Source organism: Emydura macquarii, unplaced genomic scaffold (assembly GCF_026122565.2).
Source record: "Emydura macquarii macquarii isolate MOO-44397 ecotype Brisbane River unplaced genomic scaffold, CSIRO-AGI_Emac_v2 contig_705, whole genome shotgun sequence".
Taxonomy (NCBI): domain Eukaryota; kingdom Metazoa; phylum Chordata; order Testudines; family Chelidae; genus Emydura; species Emydura macquarii.
Genome location: NW_027130842.1, coordinates 12,886,425 through 12,910,279, shown reverse-complemented (window position 1 = coordinate 12,910,279; position 23,855 = coordinate 12,886,425). Strand labels below are relative to the sequence as shown.

Sequence of the window (23,855 nt, the reverse complement as noted above, 5' to 3'; positions counted from 1 at the left end):
CCAGATCTTTTAGTGGTTGTTCCAGGTCTACCAATAAACAGCAACAAGTTTATTTTCATTTAGTGGCCTGTTTATAAGTACATCTAACGAGTTTCTAGGTGTTGTGAAATAATTTAGGCCTTCTAATCAAAAAAGGTAACACATGAGCGATTTAGTACTAGTATTCTGTACATGAGATAAGACTTCCCTTTTCTGGTATTTGCAGAAAAAAATAACACATTCTACAGAGTTTAAAACAAATGCCATGAAAGAGCTCATTTCTGCCCTTGGGTTGATGTGCACAACTGCCATTGACTTTACTGGGGTTTGTGCTTTTATCTGAGGGCAGAAATTGACTGTCCATCTATAATTTTTATTGTAAAACCACACTGGGCCACACATGGGCTCAGTGAAGGAAACTGAGTTACACCAGGTATTATTTTGTCCCATGGTGCAACAGGCAATGATGCTTTTAAATGAGATGAACATTATTACAATGTTAAGGACACTTGTTCATTTTTATGTCATATCCTTAGCCTCTGTATATCTATGTCAAAAATAAATGTAATTAATAATAATAATAACAATAACACAAATAAGGCTTTAATCACCTGTAGAATGCTAACAGCTAGGACAGCTTGCAGATTAGTGGGATTTTCAATCTAAAGTTCTGTAGGAATGCTGGTATTTAGAACTAAATTATAAAGCATCGGTGTTTAAGCCACGCAATTGCCATTAAAGACAAAAGACTCCAGATAATTACAAACCTATGCAGTGTTTTGAAAACATATTCCTTCATTTTTAATACATATGTCTGATATGCAATGGGAAAGCCTGCTAGCTTTTTATAATGAAATGCTTTTCTGTAAGTGCTGTAAATATGTTTAGTGTAATGGAATTTTTAATAGTATTTACAGTTCTGAAAAGTAAAACATTGTCACAGCAACAAACAACTCTTATGTTTTGAGATGTAAACTGATTGCCTGAGAGAGTGAGGAAAAAATATACGCCTCATGTATTACACTGAATAACTGACTGTGCATTGTGAGAGTTTGGGGTTTTGTTTTGTTTTTTATCTTCCTTTGAAGCATCAGGTGATGGTCAACACTGGAGACAGGGTACTAGACTAGATAGAATCGTGCTTTAATCTGTGTTGGTAATGCCTTCTGTATGTTTCCATGTTTCTTTCTGGTTGATTAGATGACTGTGATGATGCTGTTGTTTCCATGTCTGCTAATGCCATTTTCTCTCCCCATCTGTTGCAGATTAGTTCCCCCTCTTTACATTAGAATTGCTTCCCACTGCTCACAAAGGAGCTTTCAAATTATGATTCAGGGCCACTCATTCCCCTACATAGCACTCATTCTTTAATCTCCACAAGATAATTTATTAATTGCTAAATCCCATTTAAAAAGGTGAACTGGCTCAACCTGTACATTTTATGTAGAGAAAACAGTATGTGTAAGGGATATCTAAATATACATGCACTGTACCATTTTCCAGATTATTTTAAATTGGAATTGGAATTTACTAAGGAGGGAGTATCTTCCTCAACTGGTCTAAAACAACATTGACTTCAGTGGATCTTAATTGATTTACACCAGCTGAGGATCTAGGCCCACATGTTTTGAGTGGGTTAATAAATGATAATCCAGACCCAGTTCATGCAAGCATTTTAAGAAAATAATATTTTTATTGCATCAATAGGAAAAAGGAACTCTCTTGTTGATGACAAAACTAACAAGAGTAGTTCTTTGAAAATTAACAATACAGTATATTCAGTTTGTGTCTATCATTGGACCACTCACTGAATAAGCTGATAAACTGTACATACAGATACTCAAAGTTAATCATAGAAGATTAAGATAGGAAAGGACCTCAGCTGGTCTTCTAGTCCAACCCCCTGCACAAAGCAGGACCAGCCCCAACTAAATCATCCCAGGTGGGCCTTTGTCAAAGCCGCACCTTAGAAACCTCTAAGGATGGAGATTCTACCACCTCCCTATGTAACCCATTCCAGTGTTTCACCACCCTCCCAGTGAAAAAGTTTTTCCTAAAATCCAACCTAATTATTTTAGAGGACTGAATAGTTCTGTGCATCCTTGACTAAGCTTAGTGGGCTAGGTTCGCGCCGGGTGGACGAGAGAGCTGCAAATTGCACCTCCTTTCACAAGCATAGTCCATTGCACTTCAGGGGGAGGGGGATTAACTTTGGCGGAGGGCAAGCACTATTTCCACTGCCAAAGTACCTTGTGGGTATTGTTAGGGAAGGGTAGCTTTAATTTTTGTCAAGAACACCAGAGAACCAACCACTTCTCAAAAACAGCTTTTGACTATTTGCTATAAGAGAGAATAATACATGTGGTACAAGTGCAGTTGTCCTAGTATTACTTATGTTTTAGCTGCAGAGTAAACAGCATGGAGATATTTTTAATACTGTTTCAGCTAGCCCTGCATACGAGTATTTTAAAAATACCCGCACCTTGTCTACATTACTGTTCAAAATGGTAGAAGATCCAGCTGAACCCATGTTTCACACTTTCTTAGTGTTGGTACAAATATAACATACAGATAGTGTTGCAGAGCCTGATTATTCTCTCACTGAAACAGGTGTGATCAGAAACAATGCCACTGAAGTCTGTGAGAAAACACTGATGTAAAACTGTTATGATTGAGAAGAGAATTAGACCCGCAGAATCTTACACTCTTTGTTATGAGATTTTGAGCACAGAACTGTGAATAGGAACGATGGGCTGGATTCTGACTTCCTGCTCTGTCCACTTTTGTACTGCTCTGGGAGTGCAAAGAGGACTAAGAACTGCCTAAAATTTCCTTGACACAAGAGTGTAGGAAGTGTTTCAAGGGCATATGGGGACATGATGAAGATGGAGCCAGAGTATGATATGCTCTTACAATCCTCAGATGGTGGTACAGTCCCTATTGGACCATTTTAGGCTTGGTTTACACTTACCCTGGTGATTTGGTGGCAGTTGATGGGAGTTACACAAACTACACAGAAAACTTGCGTAACTCCCGTCGACTGCTGTGCTTCTCTTCTGCGCGCTGTCTTCACTGCACTGCGCCGACAGGAACGGTGTTCCCATCTACGCAGCGCTACACCATTTGTGGGGGTGGATTAATAGCATCGACTTCTGGATCGACTGAGCAGGTCTTCACTGACGGCTCAGTCGATCCAGATAAGTCGATCTGACGGCGGCAACTTTGCCACCGTCAGTGTAGACATAGCCCTAGACTGCCTAAGGTAGAACAGTCTAAGGGCTGCTCTACATTATGCCAGTGGGCATTTTGTCTTGTGGCTGGCTCCAGGATCAAGGGAATACAAAAAGGTGTCTTAAAACTATTTTCCAAACCCACTCCCAGGTCCTGTGCCATGTGCAGTTTAACCATGTCTGGGGGGACCTGGTCCTGTGTATGCACTATGAATAAAACAAGGTAGGAAAGAATTCTTTAGATCTGTATCCACTCATTTCTCTTCCACAGAGGAATTGAACACTCTGGAAGTCCAATTTTTTCTTGCTGTTCAGAAGTCAGGCTATTATTTTATGGTAGCATTTCTGAGGTCCAATTTGCTTCTGTAGCAGTGCAGTTTTACACTGATGTAACTCTATTGGTTTCAGAAGAGTTACATTAGCATAAAACTTGAGTAACAGTGGTGAATTAAGGGCCTGTAATGGTAATTACATTTTAAATTTCATGTCAAGTGACCAAAAAAGCAACTTTACTGTACATTATTACAGTAAAAAGTGATTAAAATTATAATATGCAAAGTAAGACATTTCTAATTATGACCAGCAGCCTAGTAGAAATAGGGATTAACATTTTATCCTGATCAAAAAAGGTATTTCCCTGTTCTTTTTTAACACGATGAAATATAATGATAGTTTAGTTTTAAACCATTTTAGTGTTACCAAGGACTTCATATTTCTTCCTTTTAGATATAATATTATTTTAATATTTGATGTACCCTAGCCTTTTGAAACAGCTTATTCAATCCTGTCATAAAAAGTAGCAATGTCTGGCATGTTGTCAATTGACTTTAATCATTTGTTTGAGTACTTTCAGTTGAAGTGGTGATCGCTGAGCAGGCTTTCAGCATTAATTGTGTCTCTGGCTCGAGCAAAGTGATATATGCCATGCATGCCACTCTTTGTGTTAGAATATTTAATAAGATTATGGTTCTTAGTTTTACAGGAACTGGTGCAGGTTTCTTCTAAAGCCTAGTTCTTTCTTTTTTCAGGCTTCTGAGGTCTCTTGAGAGGAGGACAGCGCTGTAGCACAATCATTGTGAGCTAGTTTGTGCTTCCACTGGGGGAAAATCTGCTGTGACTCATCAGAGGCATGCTGTGCTCAAGCTAAGTGATGCTTTCTAAAAGGAAGTAGTCCAAACTCTCCATCCTGTTGAGGTCTGTGGCTTGGTGTGGCGATTCTGTCACTGAACGGGTACTTGCTGCAGAGAGACCATGGCCGTCTCCAGGCTAGTCGGGAGATCTTCCAGGGATATTGCCGATGTCATGCAAAGGCTTCAAGGTAAGTGACTGATTCTGAATGGCTACATCTGTCAGCTATTCATATAGATGACAAATACAGATACAATACTGTTCAAAGCCAGGAAAGCGTTTAAAAAGTATTTATACTTTTCAAAAACATACTATTCTAAACTAATCTATTGGAAAATGTTTGCTTATGATGTGCTGCACATTTCTGGTTATGTGTTTCCTCTAACATTACATTATTAATGATGTTTAAAAGCATATGGCATTAGGCAACATGGTCCATTGGATAGGGCAGTAGATTGGCAGTCAGAACATCTGGGCTCTATTTCTGGCTTTGCCACTGACCTGCTGTGTGACCTTGGGCATAGATCCTTCACCTGTCTGTACCTCAGTTTCCCCATATGTAAAATAGTGATAAAGATACATATGCTCCTTCTTTGCTTTGAGCTCTACAGATAAAAAGTGCTCTATTAATATAAGAATTTAAAAATGATTGCTATTAAAATGATGCCTAGAGGCCCAAACAAGATTAGGGCCTCACTGTGCATGGTGTTGTTACAAACGCACAGTAAAAGACCATCTCTTCCCTGAAGTACTTACAGGATAGAGTCTCAGTGGTGGTGGTGTCCGAGCTGTTGTCCTAGGATTTCTGGTTATTGTTGCACTGGTCATCAGGGAAAACTTAATAAATGGCTTTAAGTTCTCTTTATCACAAACAAGCATGACTAACTGAAATGATAATCTACATGAAAACTTTTGAAAGTTTATAAACTTAGAAGTAAAAAGTATCTTCAAAATATAATTTAAAAAAATTATGCATGTATTTAAAAATATTTACTAAGCATATGGAAACAGTTTCTTAGCAGCACTTTTGTTATAAAGAACTAAGGTGACATTTAGGGACCTTATGGCTTGATCCTGTTCCCATTTAAGTCAGTGGAAAAACTCCCATTAACTTTAATGTTTCAGGATCAAACCCTGATCTTTTAGTTCCTCAACACACAAAACTTACATGGACTTCTAGAGTTCAGTGTATAGAACCATCTATACTTCCTACATCTTGAAGCTGCCTTTGTTCTCCTGTCCTTCTCCTCTCATGTCTGTGTATACAGTCATGGTGGCATGTCTAACCTCAATCTCCCAGTCCCCCAAATGGGACAATAAGGTAGTTCTGTGGATGTTTACAAGGAGCTTTTCCCAAGAGTGAGGGGCAGTGTGAGAAAAAGCACTGAAGGTGCTTGCTTGAAGGTTTAACAAGTGGAGGGTCTGTGGATCTGAATAGTGATTAGTGCAATGTAGTGCAGGCCTTGTGCAATGTAGTGCATCATTCTAGATGATGTCATGGTATCCTCTCATACTGAGAATACTCCTCCAGGGGAGGGGACCCCAGTTATTAGGAAGAGGCAGGTAATAGTAATAGGGGACTCGATCATTAGAAATATAGATAAATAGGTTTGTGATGATTGGGAGAACTGCATGGTGAATTGCTTGCTGGGTGTGAAGACTGCAGATCTCTCGAGACATCTAGAAAGGCTTATGTGCAGTGCTGGGAAGGAGCTAGTGGTCATGGTACAGATAGAGACCAGCGACATAGGTGAAGGTAGGAGAGACATCCTGGAGGCCAAATTTAGGCTGCTAGCTAAGAGATTAAAGTCCAGGAACTCCATGGCAGCATTCTCTGAAATGCTTCCCATTCCACACGCAGGGCCATTTAGACAGGCATAAATGCAGGATCTTAATGTGATAATGAGACGATGACGTTGGGAGGAAAGATTTAGGTTTATTAGGAACTGGGGAACCTTTTGGGAAAGGGGGAGCTTATACAGGAAGGATGGGCTCCACCTAAACCAAAATAGAACCAGGTTGCTGGCATGTAGAATTAAAAAGGTCATGGAGGAGTTTTAAACTAAGGGCTGGGGAAAGCCAATAGGTGTAGAGGAACTCACAGTTCAGACAGAGACATCTCTTAGGGGAGGATTTATTGGATTCTCTAATCCTAGTAAAGAGGAGAGGATATAAATAGATAAAGTACAGGTAGGAACTGAAGAGAAGCCGTCAAATGAAAAAGAGTCCAATTCAATTACATCACATAAAGGCAGACAACTAAATATTCACAAATTTTATAAGTGCTTGTATACAAATGCTAAATGTCTAAATACTAAGATGAGTGAACCTGAGTGCCTGGTATTAAATGAGGATATTGATATAGTAGGCATCACAGAAATTTGGTGGAATGATGATAATCAATGGAACACAATAATACCAGGGTATAAAATATATAGGAATGACAGAGTAGATCAAGTTGGTATGGGAGTGGCACTATATGTTAAAGAAAGCAAATAATAAAATATAGTAAAAATCTTAAATGAATAAAACTGTATCATAGAATCTCTATGGGTAGAAATTCCATGCTTGAATAACAAGAGTATAGCAGTAGGAATATACCACTGACCAGGATGGTGACAGAGACTGTGAAATGCTCAAGGGGATATGAGAGGCTACAAAAACAGAAAACTCAATAATAATGGGGGATATAAACTATCCCCATATTGACTGGGTATATGGCACCTGAGGACAGGATGCAGAGATAAAATATCCAGACACCATTAGTGACTGCTTCTTGGAGCAGCTAGTCCTGGAACAAAGGGAGAGGTGGTTCTTGATTTAGTGCTCCATAGCGCACAGCATCTGGTTCAAGAGGTGAATACAGCTGAACCGCTCAGTAATAGTGATCATAACATAATTAAATTTAGCATTGTTTTAGGGGAGAAAATACCAAAGAAACCCATCACAGTAACATTTAACTCGAGGAAAGGGAACTACATAAACCTGAGGGAGCTAGTGAAATGAAAATTAGAAGGTACAGTCATAAGTGACGTATCTGCAAATTGCATGGAAACTTTTTAAAAACACCACAATAGAGGCTCAAACTAAATGTATACCCTAAATAAAAAACAAACAAACAATAAGAGGACCAAAAAAAAAATGCCATCAGGGCTAAACAACCAAGTAAAAGAGGTGGATAGAGACAAAAAGACATCCTTTAAAAATTGGAAATCAAATCTTATTGTGGAAAATAGAAAGGAACACGAACTCTGTCAAATGTAAAAGTATAATTAGGCACGCCAAAAAAAGAATTTGAAGAGCAGCTAGCAAAAGATACACAAACTAACAACAAAATTTGTTTTTAAGTACATCAGAAGCACTAAGCCTGCCAAACAATCAGTGGGGCCACTGGATGATTGAGGTGCTAAAGGAGCACTCAAGGAAGACAAGACCATTGCAGAGAAGCTAAATGAATTCTTTGCATTGGTTTACACTGCGGAATTTGAGGGAGATTCCCATACCTGAGCCATTCTTTTAGGTGACAAATCTCAGGAACTCTGTCAGACTGAGATGTCAGTAAAGCAAATTTTAAAACAGATTGATGAATTAAACAGTAATAAGTCACCTGGACCAGATGGCATTCACCCACAAATTCTGCCTGAGGAGGAACTCAAATATGAAATTGCAGAACTACTAACTGTGGGATGTAACCTATTGCTTAAATCAACCTCTGGACCAGATGACTGGAGGATAGCTAATGTAATGCTGATTTTAAAAAAACAACAACTAAGGCTTCAGAGGTGATCTGGCAATTACAGGTTGGTAAGCCTAACTTCAGTACCAGGCAAATTGGTTGAAACTATATTAAAGAACAGAATTCTCAAACACATAGATGAACACGATATGTTGTGGAAAGGCTTTTGTAAAGGGAAATCATGCCTCACCCGTCTATTAGAATTCTTTAAGGGAATCAACAAACCTGTGAACAAGGGTGATCCAGGGGATATAGTGTATTTGGACTTTCAGAAAGCCTGTGACAAGGTCCCTCACCAAAGGCTCTTAAGCAAAGTAAGCAGATATGGGATATGAGGGAACATCCTCACATGGATCAGTAACTGATTAAAGAATAGGAAACAAAGGGTAGGAATAAATGGTCTTTTTTCACAGTGGAGACATAGCAAAGTCCCCCAAGGATCTGTTCTGGGAACTGTGCTGTTCAAGTGGATATTCATAAATGGTCTAGAAAAAGGGGTAAACTGTGAATTCATCGATGGTACAAAATTACTCAAGATACTTAAGACCAAAGCTGACTGCGAAGAGTTACAAAAGGATGCTAGTAAACTGGGTGACTGGGCAACAAAACAGATGAAATTCAGTGTTAAGTGCAAAGTAATGTCCACTGAAAAAAATAATCTCAAATTTACTTACAAAATGATGGAGGTCTAAATTAGCTGTTATGGCCATCCAACATCTTGACAGATGAAAGGAAATTAGACAAAGTCAGTCAGTCTTTGCTGCTTGGCAGTAGTGTGGGAGAACAGCCCAATGCGTGAATAGGAGACCTTCCACAATGGCTCTAGGTCCACTTGCCAGATGGAAGTTGGAGCATGCTCTGCTTCCTGGCTCACTTATGGGCCTCAGCCTAGGCTTTCTGATAACTCTCTGTGGTAATTGTACCCCCCTTTACCTGGCTTCCCCAGACTGAACAGGTGTGTGCAGGGCTCTTCGATTTGTCAGTGGAAATGCTGAATTTCTTGAGACCCTGCTTGACCTTGTTGCAGTATTGGAGCTTTGGCCTGTGACCACTCAGGAAAGAGATTTTGGAGTCATCATGGAGCGTTCTCTGCAAACATCCACTCAACGTGCAGCGGCAGTCAAAAAAGCTAACAGAATGTTAGGAACCATTAGGAAAGGGATAGATAATAAGACAGAAAATATCATAATGTTACTATAAAAATCCATGGCAGGGGTACGCGCAGAAATGTAACTTTGACCCCTTTTTTGCAGGGAGTACATTGTATACCTCTGCCCTGGGAGGAGTTCACGCTCTCACCCCTAGCCCCGGCAGGAGCAGCTCGCTCTTCCCTCCCCCCTCTGTAGCCCTGGGAGGAGCAGCTCACTCCACCCTTTCAGCCATCCTGGCCCCCGGCCAGAGGAGGAGTTCTGTGCCCCTGACAATTACTGAGGGGGCTGGTTGTCCATGTTTGCCCTCCCTTGCACACGCCCCTGATCCCTGGTAAGCCCTCACCTTACAGTTCTGGTCACGGTACTTCAAAAAAGATATATTAGAATTGGAAAAAGTACCATGAAGGGCAATACAAATGATTAGGGCTATGCAGTGGTGTACTGATGGGGGGGACCAGGCCCCTGGGCGCCGACCTGTGGGGGGCACCCCTCAGCACCTGCGCGATGTGAAGTGCCGGCCCAGTGCCCCGACCCCAGGCTGGGGGGAGGGGTGTGGGGCCACCTAGTCCAAGCCAGTGCCGGGCTGTGGGGCTGGAGTGGCGGGTAAGTGCAGGGGGCCCGCTGGGCCGGCCCTTCATGACGAGCAGCAGGTGCAGGAAGCTCTGAGGGGCACAGAGCCTCCTGCATCCCCTGCCCGTCGTGAAGGGCTGGCCCCGTGCCCCCCCAAGTTGGGGGGATGAGGCCGCCCCATCTGAGTTGGCGCCAGGCTGCAGGGTTGCGGGTAAGCACTGAGTCAGCCCTTCACAATGGGTGGGGGATGGAAGGGGCGCAGGAGGCTCTGAGGAGCGCCCCTCAGCGCCTCCCCCCCATGTCATGAAGGGCAGCCCCAGGCTGGGGAGTGAGGCTGCCCCGTCTGAGTTGGCGCTGAGCTGTGGGGCTGGAGCAGGAGAGGTGGGTGCTGCGTGGTGGTGAAGTGCATAGAATCATAGAGTTGGAAGGGACCTCAGGAGGTCATCTAGTCCAGCCCCCTGCTCAGAGCAGGATTAACCCCAGCTAAACAATCTAAGCGAGGGTTTTGGCAAGCCGCAGCTTAAAAACCTCTAAAGATGGAGATTCCACCACCTTCCTAGGTAACCCATTCCAGTGCTTCACCACCCTCCTAGTGAAAAACTTTTTCCTAATGTCCAACCTAGACCTCCCCCCTCTGCAACTTGAGACCGTTGCTCCTAGTTCTGTCATCTGCCACCACCGAGAACAGCCTAACTCCATCCTCACTGGAACCCCCTTTCAGGTAGTTAAAGGCTGCTATCAAATCCCCCTCCTCATTCTTCTCTTCTGTACACTGAAAAAGCCCAGTTCCCTCAGCCTCGCCTCATAAATCTTGTGCTCCAGCCCCCTAATCATTTTTGTTGCCCTCCGCTGGACTCTCTCCAACTTCTCCACATACTTTTTGTAGTGAGGGACCCAAAACTGGACACAATACTCCTATTCGGCATTGGTGAGGCCGCATTTGAGGGGAATGATCACTTCCCGCGATCTGCTGGCAATGCTCCTACTAATGCAGCCCAATATGCTATTAGCCTCCTTGGCAACCAGGGCACACTGCTGACTCATATCCAGCTGCTTATCCACTGTTACCCCCAGGTCCTTTTCTGCAGAACTGCTGCCTAGCTCGTCGGTCCCCAGTCTGTAACTGTGCATGGGATTCTTCCGTCCTAGGTGCAGGACTCTGCACTTGTCCTTGTTGAACCTCATTAGATTTCTTTTGGCCCAATCCTCCAGTTTGTTTAGGTCCTTCTGTATCCTATCCCTACCTTCCAGGGTATCTACCGCTCCCCCTAGCTTAGTGTCATCTACAAACTTGCTGAGGGTGCAATCTACCCCATCCTCCAGATAATTGATGAAGATGTTGAACAAAACTGGCCCCAGGACCGACCCCTGGGGCACTCCGCTTGTGACCGGCTGCCAGCTAGACATGGAGCCATTGATCACTACTCATTGAGCCCTATGCTCTAGCCAGTTCTCTATCCATTTTATAGTCCATTCATCCAACCCATACTTCCTTAACTTGCTGATAAGAATACTGTGAGAAACTGTATCAAAAGCTTTGCTAAAGTCAAGGTATATCACGTCCACTGCTTTCCCCACATCCACAGAGCCCGTCAGGAGGGCAGGGGGGTGGCAGAGCCAAGCCTGCATTTGCGCCGAGCCAAGCCTCATACCTCCTCCCTGCAGGTACAGACGCCCCTCCCCAGGGCAGCTGGGGGGTGGCGCTGGGCCCCCTCCTGCACAGAGCAGGAGGGGGTGTGAGGCCTGGTTGGGGGTACAAATTTAGGCTTGGTCCCCAGGCACCGGAGACCCTTGGGATGCCACTGGGGCTATGGAACAGCTCCCATATGAGGAGACACTAAAAAGACTGGGATTTTCAGCTTAGAAAAGAGACAACTGGGGGGGGGGGGGGTATGAGAGAGGTCTATAAAAGTGTGAATGCCATGGAGAAAGTGAATAAGGAAGTGTTATTTACCCTGTCACATAACACAAGAACGAAGGGAAACCCAATGAAATTAATAGGCAGCAGGTTTAAAACAAACATAAGGAAATACTTCACACAACACACAGTTAACAGGGGATGTTTTGAAGGCCAAAAGTATACCTGGGTTCAGAAAAGAATTAGGTAAGTCCACGAAGGACAGGTCCATCGATTGCTATTAGCCAAGACGATCAAGGAAGCAAGCCCATGCCCTAGGTGTCCCTAAGCCTCTGACTGTCAGAAGCTGGGGCTGGATGACAGGGAGTGGATCACTCGATAATTGTCCTGTTCTGTTCGTTCCCTCTGAACAGGGACCAGCCATGGATGGAAGTTCGGTTAATGGGTTAGAATGACCCTTGGTTTGATCCAGTGTGGCTGTTCTTATGTTCTGATCATGTGTGCTGTATTACCTTCTTGTTCCACAGAAGTGACGTGCAAGGATGCTGGTGCAAGTGATACTTATGGAGTAGCTGTATGTAGTCCCCGTGGAGATCTTGTTTCTTAACAGTCAAGTTGTTGCATCTTATCCTCCCAAAAAATTGGCACCTCATAACCATTTGTGAAACATTTAGTCTTGAGATATCTATTCATTTGTGGCAATGCATGATTTTTACATTATAGTTTATTTTTTTACATCTCAAAAAATCTACATTTGTTATAAAAATTACTGTAATCATTTTGCTATTTAGACTCATGAAAGGCATCAAACAAAAATCTAACAAAAAATGACATTAAAAACGTAGTAGACCAAAACTAAACGTGGAGTTGCTTATGAGTTTATAGTCATCACCATAGTTTTAAAAAAATCTTTATCTAACTTCCTTGCTTTTCAAATGAAAAGCCTAATATTGTTAGGATCTTGCTTCTGCTTCAGTAGTTAAATAAATATTTCACCTTTGGTGAGACTGATAGTAGTTTCAGCATGTCTTTTTTCAGGCTGTGGTCCTGCATTATGGATGAGCAGACAATCTGCAGTGCAGACTCCCCTTAGCCCTTACAAAGCACAGCTATCCTGTCTCTGTTGTCCTAATCAATTTAAATAGAGCCACTTGAGGACAGAGAGGAATGTAAAGGGTTGCAGAGCTATGCGCATGGCCTAATTGCACTGAATCCCATGGTCTATCCCTGCCAGGTGCTCAGCACTTTTCTCCCACTGAAAGTGGAGTTGAGAGTGCTCAGCACCTGACAGGAACAGCCTTGAGTAGGGGAATCCTGGGCTGGTGTAGAGCTACCACTCTGCCTGCTGCGCTGACCACCAACCGCTTCTGTTCCTGCTCTGACGTTGGGGTAGGATGGTGCTTTTCCTTGGCGTGGATGAACTGTGCTGCAAGCTGGTGAAGAAGTGACTGAGATTGGGTGGCAGGACAGAAAGATGGTGGAAATCCACCTATACTCTTTGCCACTGTGTACTGAGTGTTGCTCAGATTCACTTGACAATCTGCCCATTGATGTTTGGGGAAAAATAATTACTAATAGGGATCATTGCGTCTAATTTTTGCAATACCTAAAGTAGATATTGTATGTGGATCGAATTACTAACGATTACCCCTGGAAACGTCAGAGAGGACAAAAGAAGCTTTCTTTTTTTAAAAAATAATTGGATATTTCAGTTGGGTAGAGTAATCCATGGCACATGCAGAATGTACATTTTTCAGTGTGTACCTCACATGGCCAGATTGGGACAAGCCCTGGACAGGCTGCATGGGGGCTGGGAGCATGTAAGGAATGTGTTCCATTTTCTGTAGCTTGCACAGGAGCATGTTACAATGTCAGTCCCTGCACTCAGGAGAACATAGGAACTGTTCCTTCAGTCCAACCCTGAGGGAAGGAGAGAGCTGGGAGTATGCCTTCATACCCTTCTGGACCAGCTCTCAAAGAAGGATAGCAGGCTACAGCATCTTAAACGATGAAGCAGCGTGTGCAGCCACCATATGCACCAAGCTGCTTGAGAAGGAGATGTGGTTTCTCTTTGAACCCTAGGAAGGCCAATACTAAATCCCACAATTTATTGCCAACATTCCTTATTGTGCTTACTCTGGTGCAGTGACCATGTGTGATTTCACATTGTGCTAACAAAGAGCAAGATTCTATCTAACTTTAACTTATTTTATTATTATTTACTTATTTATGTTACTATTTATATTTATATTACAAACAATAGTTATCAGTGTGTTTTTTTTAAATCAAACTGGGGGGACGTATATAATGGGAGTTTGCCTTGGGTCCAGCACTATTCAATATCTTTATTAATGACTTGGATAATGGAGTGGAAAGTATGCTTATAAAATTTATGGATTCCACCAAGCTTGGAGGGATTGCTAACACTTTAAGTACAGTATTAGAATGCAAAAGGACTTTCATAAATTGGAAAATTGGTCTAAAAGCAGTAAGATGAAACAACCAGGTGCAAAGTATTTTACACAGGAATTAAAAATCAAATGCATGACTACAAAATAGGAAACATGTGGCTAGCCAGCAGTACTACTGAAAAGGATCTGGGTGTTCTAGCAAATCACAAATTGAATATGCGATAACAATGTGAGGCAATTGCGAAAAAGGCTAATATTCTGAGTGTTGTAGCTAAGAACACAGAAGGTAATTGCCCCACTCTACTCAGCACTGGTGAGGCCTCAGCTGGAGTACTGTGTCCAGTTCTGGGTGTCACACTTTGAGAGATGTGGGCAAATTTGAGAGAGTCCAGAGTACAGCAACAAAAATGATAAAGATGGTTTAGAAAACATGACTTAGGAGGAAAGGTTAAAAAAAACTTGTTAGATTTAATCTTGAGAAAAGAAGAGTGAGAAGGGACCTGATAACAGTCTTCAAATATGGTAAGGGCTGTTACAAAGAGGATGCAATCAGTTGTTCTCCATGTCCACTGGAGGCAGGACAAGAAGTAATGGCCTTAATCTGCAGCAAGGGAGATTTCGGCTAGATATTACAAAAACCTTTCTAACTAAAAAAGATAGGTAAGCTCTGGAATAGGCTCCCAAGGGAAGTTGTAGAATTCTCATCACTGGAAAATTTTAATTACAGGTTGGCCAAACTTGTCAGTGATGGTCTTAGGTTCATTTGGTCCTGCCTCAGTGCTGGGGAGCCTGGACAAGATGAGCTCTCAAGGTCTCTTTCTCTGCATTTCTATGAATCTCTGATTACAGTAGCGCTTAGAGCCCCAATCAGGTTTGGGACCCTTTTCTACTGGGTGCTGTACCAGGATGAATAATACTCATGACATTAATTCCATTGATGTCACTGGGATTATTTATGGGAGCAAATGTTAATCATGCAAGGGTTGTAATACTAGCCCCTAATAAGTGTAAGTTTCCCCAGGAATACAAGAATACATGTATTCCTGTCCAAAGGAATTATAGCTATTCATAGATTCAATATTTCTTAGAGCAGTTGAAATTGCTGTAAAAATCAAAATATAACCCATCAAAGATAAAGCTGGGAAGTGCAGATTCTAGTGTCTTATGTCTTTATACTCTTAAGACTGGCATGGGTGTAATTTTGTTCTTTCCTCTTGTGATGTGCTAGTATAGTTAAAGCTGTGTGGTCATGCTTGTGACAATTGTCAGGCAACTCCCATGCAGTCCTGTTACACAAATGACAGTGGGCCAGTTCTCCTTGACCTTGTCACTCTTATATGCCGACTTTCTCTTGCCTGTAAAGTGATATAAAAAAGTCAGTGTCATACTACTATTGAAGTTTTTTTTTCTCCCTCTTTCTCCTCCCTAATCCTCTAATTTGTTATTTGTAGTAGCTTTTCTCTGCCAGGTTGGGCGGAAGGAATTGTTTTGGGTGATATATCCTCGCTTCTTCCCCAGCCTTACTGATGATGATAGCACAGTTCTCACAGAAGGGTTGGTTAGTTAACTTGTGCTCTTCCTTTTGGCTGTCTGTAGAGTATAAAGCACTAGCGGGGCAACAGAAAGTGTAATGTAAGAAAAAATATACTCCTCCATTGAGTAATGGATTTTAAAAAATTATTATTTGAGAACCTACTTCTTCAGATTATAAAACTGTTGGGGTAAATTGTATTTTCCAGGGCAGAAAATTATTAAAATTCTACTGTGCCACAATGTCATTGTTTTGATTCATTCTTGGGGAAATGGTTTGTAAGTGAGAATACTTTTTGTTCTCCTATGGAAAAATGAAAATGCAGAGTGACCATTTACCTTACACAATTACTTTCAAAGATATGTCCAGTACACTGTGTTTATTATGGACAAGAACTAACATATTCTTAAGTCTCAAACATATGTGATATTTAGAAGCATTAAACATTGCCATAAAACTGTTAGTTATTTTTGATGACAAAGTCAAAGGGGCTGATATTTTGCGACTTCTCAGTGTGAACAAAAAGTGTCAACTATGAAGGTAACTGTGAGGCTGGGTAAGTTTGCTAAGAATGAAAGTAGCACAATGTTGGTTATTAGTGTGAGCAACGCCTATATTTTTGCAATGGAGCTGCATAGATAATATAGAATTGTTTAGTAACGGAGTTGGGTTTAAAGGGGAAGTATTTAAAGTTCTATGTCTAGCTTTCAGACCATTTCAGTATACCTTTTTCTAGACAGGTTACAGCACTGTGATAATTTGTTAGTTTTGTAACATATACTTCACTGATTGTGTTTACTAGAGTTTATTACAGACCTAATAAAATGAATCTTTATCTTTGTAGAAGTGTCTCATACTAGTAGTTTCCTTCATTGAACCCTGTGCATTTAATATCATGTTTTATTTGGACTTCCATATTTTGTGTACCATAAATACCATTCCTTTTTGGACTTTTGGTTCTGTGATTTTTTTAAAAAAAAACATTTATTTATTTTTTACTAATAGAGAAACTGGAAATTACAAAAGGGCATGGCTCTTGTCTTTTGTTACTAATTAATAAAGCATAAAAGCAGCCTGATAAAGGAAGTATTGTCAGTTATAGTGCTACATTGACATAAAAGATTTCTATGGTGTTAAAGGGAAAAAAGACTTTTAACCATGGCATTCTACCGTATTTATGTAGTTTGATTCACACTTTTATGGAAATGAGACGTTTCATTACCATTAATTAGCCTTAATGGTAATAGAGTGCAGAGAACGTACTTCAAAGTAAATTCAAACATGCATATAAAATAACACCTAACAATTGCTGACAATTTTTGCCATAGACTATTTCTAGTGACAAAGTATTTTCTGTAAACCATAAGTCCTGAAACAAAATGATTTATCCTAGTTTCTGTCACAAAGCTTCTCGTTTATGAATCAAGTCTCAGAATTCTGATTTTGGACTCAAACAGGCTTATATTTATTGCCAATCCTATGTATCTAAATGGATCACTTCAAATTATATACTATCGACCAGGCCTTGAAAAAATTACTAATTTTCCCTCTCATCTGAGATGAGAAGAAAGCTTTCCCAGGCAAGGGCCATTAGTTTTTGCAGATTCCAAACGTCCCTTAATAAAAAATCTAGCTCATAGGATTTTAGGAATAACTTTTCAAACATGAACTGCATGTATATTGATTCAGTGCTATATGCTTGAGTCTGCAGACAGACAGCTCCACACCCTCTGCTGCTTCTCAGTCTTGCAAAGAACTGGATGGAAGAGTTTAATCATGTACAGTAAATTAGAAAAGAGATGTAAGATATATATATATATATCTTAAAATGTATTAAACAGAAAGTTGATTTACAATATATTACAATTTAAATACAGTGTATAACAAATCGTGCACAACTGTGCCATTACTTTAAATTGCGCTGTCTTAAGTGGATCTAGTGGCATAGGTATTTTTCACCCTCGGCTAGTCCACATTTAGTAAATTTGTCAAGCCCTGTTAGAAGTTTGTGGGATTGTTCTGTAATCATTTATGAATACTGTATATGACCTGGTTACTGGGATATTTACAGTATGACTATATTGGGCATACATTTACTATATGCATACATTGATTTAGTTCACTACCAAGACAGTTACAGAACTAACAGGAAAGCAACACCATGTTTCTAGATAAGTACCCTCCAGGTAAACATGGCAAGAGATAAGAAGCAATACTAAGCTGTGAAGATGCTACTTCCTTGATTCTTGTCCAAAGTTACTTAGTTTTTTTGCCAAAGCTAGGAACATAGAGATCAAAAGAACCTGAAACAGTTAAAAAGAGGCTTACAAGAGAAAGGGGGAGGCAGCTATCAGGGCTGCTCCTGGACTGCAGGCTGACACAGAGGCAGGCCCAGCGGAGGGGTTTGAAGCAGTTGGGTCTTCCTAAGCTTCCAGGGGATGGTAAGCCTTAGGTCTGAGAGACAAATGTATAGACTGTTCTACTGATGCAAAAATCCTTTTCTCTTATGCTTTGCTATGTTTCTGCTTATAAGATTAAACAATACTTTGGTGTGAGAAAGCTGTCTAGTCACTGTATTAACCACAGGTCAGAGCTCCCACATGAAAGACTTCTTGAGGCCAAACCCAGTCAGTTCTGCTATGCAATCATGGCTGGTTAGAACCTAGTTTAAGAGTGGGAGAAATGTGGTTTTCCACTCCAGGATAAGTAAAGGCAAGAGGCCTAACACCTGAGAGGGGGCACACAGAGAGACCAGAAGAAGGGACGGAGATGCAGCTGGCCCTGTGGGGGAAGTGGAAAGAGTTCTTTTTTGAGGAGGGGGAGGGAGAGTGCATGTCATTGTTCAAACAAATATATTTTCGGGCTACAATCAACAAAGTACAAAATCTGCCTATGAGAAAACCCCCTACCACAAAGTCCTCCCCAAAAAAGCTCTGTCTGTTTCTGTCTGTCTTATCGATTTATAATGCTCCCATCACTGCACTATCTAGGCATTGGTTTATACTATTATGAAGTATTGTCTGAACTATCATTATCTGGAACATTCATATTAATTGGTGTACAACTGTTTTAATTAGCGTAACTTCTTTATTTTTTCACCAGGTTTTGTACTTCACTATTTGGTACATAGGGTTTAGTTCTTTTAAGAGGATTATTCCTTCATTCATTCACATTGGTTTAACAATCTATGTGGAATCTGTGCAAGCTGTTTATAATACTTTTAAAGTTATGACACAAACCAGGGGAACCAATGGAATTTCATGTTAAGGACTGTCACTGTAACTCAGCCTGGGACAGCGTGTGTCCAGAACTATCAATGATTTCACATTGATCTCACATGAAGCTGGTGCTGCAGAATGACAGTTACAGATTCACTTTGCTAGAATCCATGATTTTCTTCAGCATACTTCTAAGGAAATTGTGCCACCCCTTCCAGGGATGCAGAGGGCTCTGCATGCAATGGAATGGAATGGTAATGATCATAGAATCATAGAAGGTTAGGGCTGGAAGGGACCTCAGGAGGTCATCTAGTCCAACCCCTTGCTCAAAGCATGACAAACCTCCAACTAAATAATCCCAGCCAGGGCTTTGTCAAGCTGCATCTTAAAAACCTCTAAGGATGGGAATTTCACCACCTCCCTAGGTAACCCATTCCAGTGTTTCGCCACCCTCCTAGTGAAAAAGCTTTTCCTAATATCCAACTTTGACCTCCCCTACTGCAACTTGAGACCATTGCTCCTAGTTATGTCATCTACTACCACTGAGAACAGCCTAGCTCCATCCTCCCTGGAACCCCCTTTCAGGTAGTTAAAGGCTGCTATCAAATCCCCCCTCATTCTTCTCTTTTGCAGACTAAACAAGCCTAGTTCCCTCAGTCTCTCCTCATAAGTCATGTGCACCAGCCCCCTAATCATTTTTGTTGCCCTCCCTGGACTCTTTCCAATTTGTCCACATCCTTTCTGTAGTGGGGGGGCCAAAACTGGACACAGTACTACAAATGCGGCTTCACCAATGCCAAATAGAGAGGAATAATCATTTCCCTTGATCTGCTGGCAATGCTCCTACTAATGCAGCCCAATATGCCGTTAGCCTTCTTGGCAATAAGGGCACACTATTGACTCTTATCCAGCTTCTTGTCCACTGTAACCGCTAGGGGTTGGATGTGGGAACAGGATTGCTGTAGATTGCATAGATGATCTGTTCTCTCTGGGACAGAACCTCAGCTGGTGCAGATTTCATAGCTTCATAAGTTGCCATAGCTCCACTGACTACAATCTGTTGTAGGTAGTGGCGCTATTACAGTTTACATATGTGCATCTGCACCTCTGTGTGCCTATGATCACATCTTTGTGTAGGATCTTAGTACCTTACTGCTCAGAGGAGTTTTGGGAAAGGGCTGCTGGCTCCAGGACTTTGTGAAACCACCAGCTCTTCCCTAGGGGCTGATCATAAGACCTTTGAAGTCAATGGAAGTATTCCCATATGTGTATAGGGTGAAGGGGGATGAACTACACATAGGAACAACTGTAGCAGCAACAGCAGCAGGTAAGGAGTAGCTCTGCTCCCACTCCACAGTCCTGGGAGGAGGATACCTCACCTCACAACCCCAACTCCTTTGGGGAGCCACGGGGCCAAGCCTATGTGCTCAGGCTTGTTGCAAAGTAAGGTACATGGTTTGGCTCTTTGTGTTAAGAGGCTGGGAAAAATTCTGGTCACTTGTCCATGAGGAGTTAACGCATCATATTTGTTTGTTGACAGGAAAACATGGTTGTCCCAATTTTTGGGCTATGGACTCAGTTTTGTCAAATAAATTAAAATGAAATAATGTTGCAGCTATGCTTGTCTAAAAACATTTCTCTGCATTCTGCTTGTTCTGGAGTAGCATCTCAGAGTGTCTAATTTTTATTCTCTTTGTCCTTGTCTAGCTCACATCTGATCTTTTATAATTAGTTTTGTCCTTGCTTTAACATAAACTAGGGCTATGTCTACAGTGTGGGTGCTAAAATGACACAGCTCTGGCGCTGCAGCTATGCTGCTGTAGAACAGACACTTCCTACAGCAATGAAGGGATTTTTCCATCAATGTAGATAATTTGCTTCTCCAAGCAGCAGTAGCTAGGCTGATGGAAGAATTCCAGCCATATCTACATTAGGGGTTAGGTCGAGATTTTTTTTCACACCCCTGAGCACCATAGCTATGTCGACCTAACTCTTAAGTATAGACAGGGCCTAAAATGACAGAGCCGTCTCTAGTCTGAGAACGAGTCAGAACTGAGACTAAATCTTGTCTTTCCTGCTGTGTTAACTTGAGCTATAACGGTAGTGTTGCCCTTAACCCACCATCTATACACACAAATATTGAGCTTGAATCAAGTGGTGCTTTAAACTTGAGCTAGCTGGGGTGAAGCTCCAGTGCTGCTGATGCTGGAACTAGTAATACTGTGGGGATGCAGGAGGTGGTGTACAACTCCTCATCAGATGTGAATCCAGTCACTCTGATAATCAGATCACTCTGTGTTGCTAATCAAATCACTGTGTAGCTGGAGTGTTTATTGCAATGTGGCTGCTCTCATTCTAGCTGCATCTGAGATAGGCTAACTAGTGGAATAGAATAATAAGGTAACTAGCAACTAAGCTAACTGAGTAGAGTAACTAGGTAGGTAGAAACTAAGCTAGCTTGAATGGAATAACTCAAAGTAACTCTTGCAGTGAAGATAAGCCTTAGGTTACAGTGTATTTCAAATGAAAGCTAAAATTCTAATGCCTAAGTGATGCTATAAATAACATAAACCTGGTTTGATAGCTTTTGTCTGTTTGAAATAAATCTGGTTAGCAGCCTAAAATTATAAATCTACATTGCATGCTACTGTGGAGGATTCCTAATGGATCACTGATAGTAATATTGTATTGCACCAAATCAAACACTGATACCAAAACACATTTAGCAAGAGTAAGTTCTATGGATATACAGCAGCCACTTTTCTAACCTTGACAGTGTGGTGTTTTACAGTGTTTTAAGTTGGTCCCGTGTCCACGTTTCAAAAAGAAGAACTTTACTTCAGAGGAATAAAGCATTTGAAACAAGAGAGAAACCTGTTTTTTATTTTGCCATTTTCTAAATTTAAAATATGCAAATAGATTTTATTCAAATTTTAAACCACATGTTCATTTCACTTTATACCAAGTTTTAGCCTGAGGTCAGTTTTCATTGAATAAGTTTAAAAAAAAAAAACCCACTCAGAAATGGATTTTATAATGGAAATGTTGACTCAGCCATAATAGCAGACCAACCAAGATTGCTACAGTAGATATTTTCTTGGAGCATTTACAGCCCTCTCCCCGAATTGAATGTTCATTGAAGTGGTCTTGAAATGTATTGAATACATTTTTCCTAATTCAGCAGCATTTTACTACCAGAATAACTTGCTGATGTAGATCAGATTATTTGATGAGGAACATCAGCTGCCACATTCTTCTCTGTGGACAACTTAAAAACAATGATGCTTTGCAACATTTAGGTACCAAGCAGCATTCTTACAGCTCCAAAGGAAGCACAATACTATTTTTCCAGGTTGTTGGTTACTTAATAAAATTAAGGTAGAAAAACTGTGCTGCAAACACAGAGCTGACCTTCAAAAATGTAAATGTTACCATTATATTTTTATATTGAAAAGTACAGATTGTGTTTAGATGGACTGATAATCTGTTTTCTAGTCTGAAACTATTAGTACCTGAGTTGTAAGTAGGAGATGAAATCCCTTTCAAATGAGCTCTGTGGTATTTGTGTTTCATCCAAAAACTTTGAAATGACTGCATACATATTCATGTGTGTGTGGCCATTTTTGTCAAGAGAGAAAAATCTTGGATTTTTGTGGTCAACAAAATAAGAGCATTTTCCTTGCTTTAATATTACTGCCAAAGCAAATTTCCACAATATAGACTGGAGACAACACAATATCCTTCACAGTTTGAGTGTCTGAGTGTCTTCAGAAGCAAACGTCTGAAATACAAGAATTGTAGTTGATTTTAAGAGCCTATTTTACAATATTTCTACAAGTTTTCTATTTAGTTTCTTACACTGCATAGCAACAACATAGTATCTGAGTACCTAGGATCCCTGGAGACTTCAGGGCTCTGTGGCTTATGCCCCTAGCATTCTTGCGAGGTAGCTGTAGAAGACAGGCAATGGATGTTTACTCAGAACTAGTTCATGTTCTGTCTTTGTTTGACCGGATCAGTGCTGTACTAGTGATGCCATATAGGATGTTGTCAAAACCATATCACAAAACATTGTAGCCTCTTCCACATCGCTGGACTGAACAATGAGCAGCAAATTCTTCCTCAAAGTTCTTTCTAGTTCTTTCACCTACCTATGATCTCATACTGATGCCCATGCCGTACTAGCTGAGCACCAGCCAAACATTTTAAAAAGACAATATCCTTCCTAGCCAGTGGGAGAAAATGGTTCATTAGAACAAGCTTTTTTTTGCGGGGGTGGGGGGATGGGGACAGGGACAGGAGGAGAGCTGGGTTAGTGTGTGTATGTATGTGCATGCATGAGAGGGGGAGTGGAGGGAATACTGATGGAAAGCTAGGCTGAAGACATGAGTTTTATTCATTTCTAAATGTGAGGGAGGTCTATTATTTTTATCTTGGATGGTAATGAGTCCTGTATTCTTGGTCCAGTTCTCATGAAAGTTTTTTGTCCCTTGCATTCATGAGCCTCATTATCGGTTGACAATCTCATTTTTCCAGTGGAGTGCAGCAGTCATAGGAGTTCAAAGTTGTGGAAGAGGTGATTTTTCAGGTAGCCAAAATCAATCTCATAGTCTCCATCTTGATCATTAAAGTTCTCTATCAGACTCGATTCTGTATTCAATGGCAAACCAGCGTCGAAAGCATTATGACCAAGCAATTGTGTTTTGTATTAGCTGGAGCTTTCTCAGGCCTTGTAGCTTCATTGATAGATATGAGTTTCAGTAATCAAGACTGGATGTCATGAATATGTGGATCATCGTAACCAGATTTGAGCCTGATTGAATAAGACATTAGGCTAATTAAGCTGGATTTATGACTGCTTTTCATCACTGAAGTGGTGCAATGTAACAAGGACCAGATTTTTAAAGGTATTTATATTGCCTGCAGATGCAAATATGTACCTATTAGGACTTTCAAAAGCACCTAGGTGCCTAGGCGTGTCTTCATCTGCTTAAATCCCTCTAGAAATCTGACCCCTAAGAGCATAAAGGTGAATCTGGCCCA

General features: G+C 41.1%; 1 protein-coding gene across 1 annotated transcript in view; it reads left to right on the top strand.

Moving 5' to 3' along the window:
- Positions 1-23,855, top strand: part of SYNE1 (spectrin repeat containing nuclear envelope protein 1) — a 458,068-nt gene that overhangs the window by 7,205 nt on the left and 427,008 nt on the right. The window contains exon 2 of the mRNA XM_067542425.1: positions 4,238-4,527. Within this exon, the coding sequence (XP_067398526.1) occupies positions 4,461-4,527 (67 nt within the window). The 5' untranslated portion in view covers positions 4,238-4,460. The remainder of the gene's footprint in view (positions 1-4,237; positions 4,528-23,855) is intronic.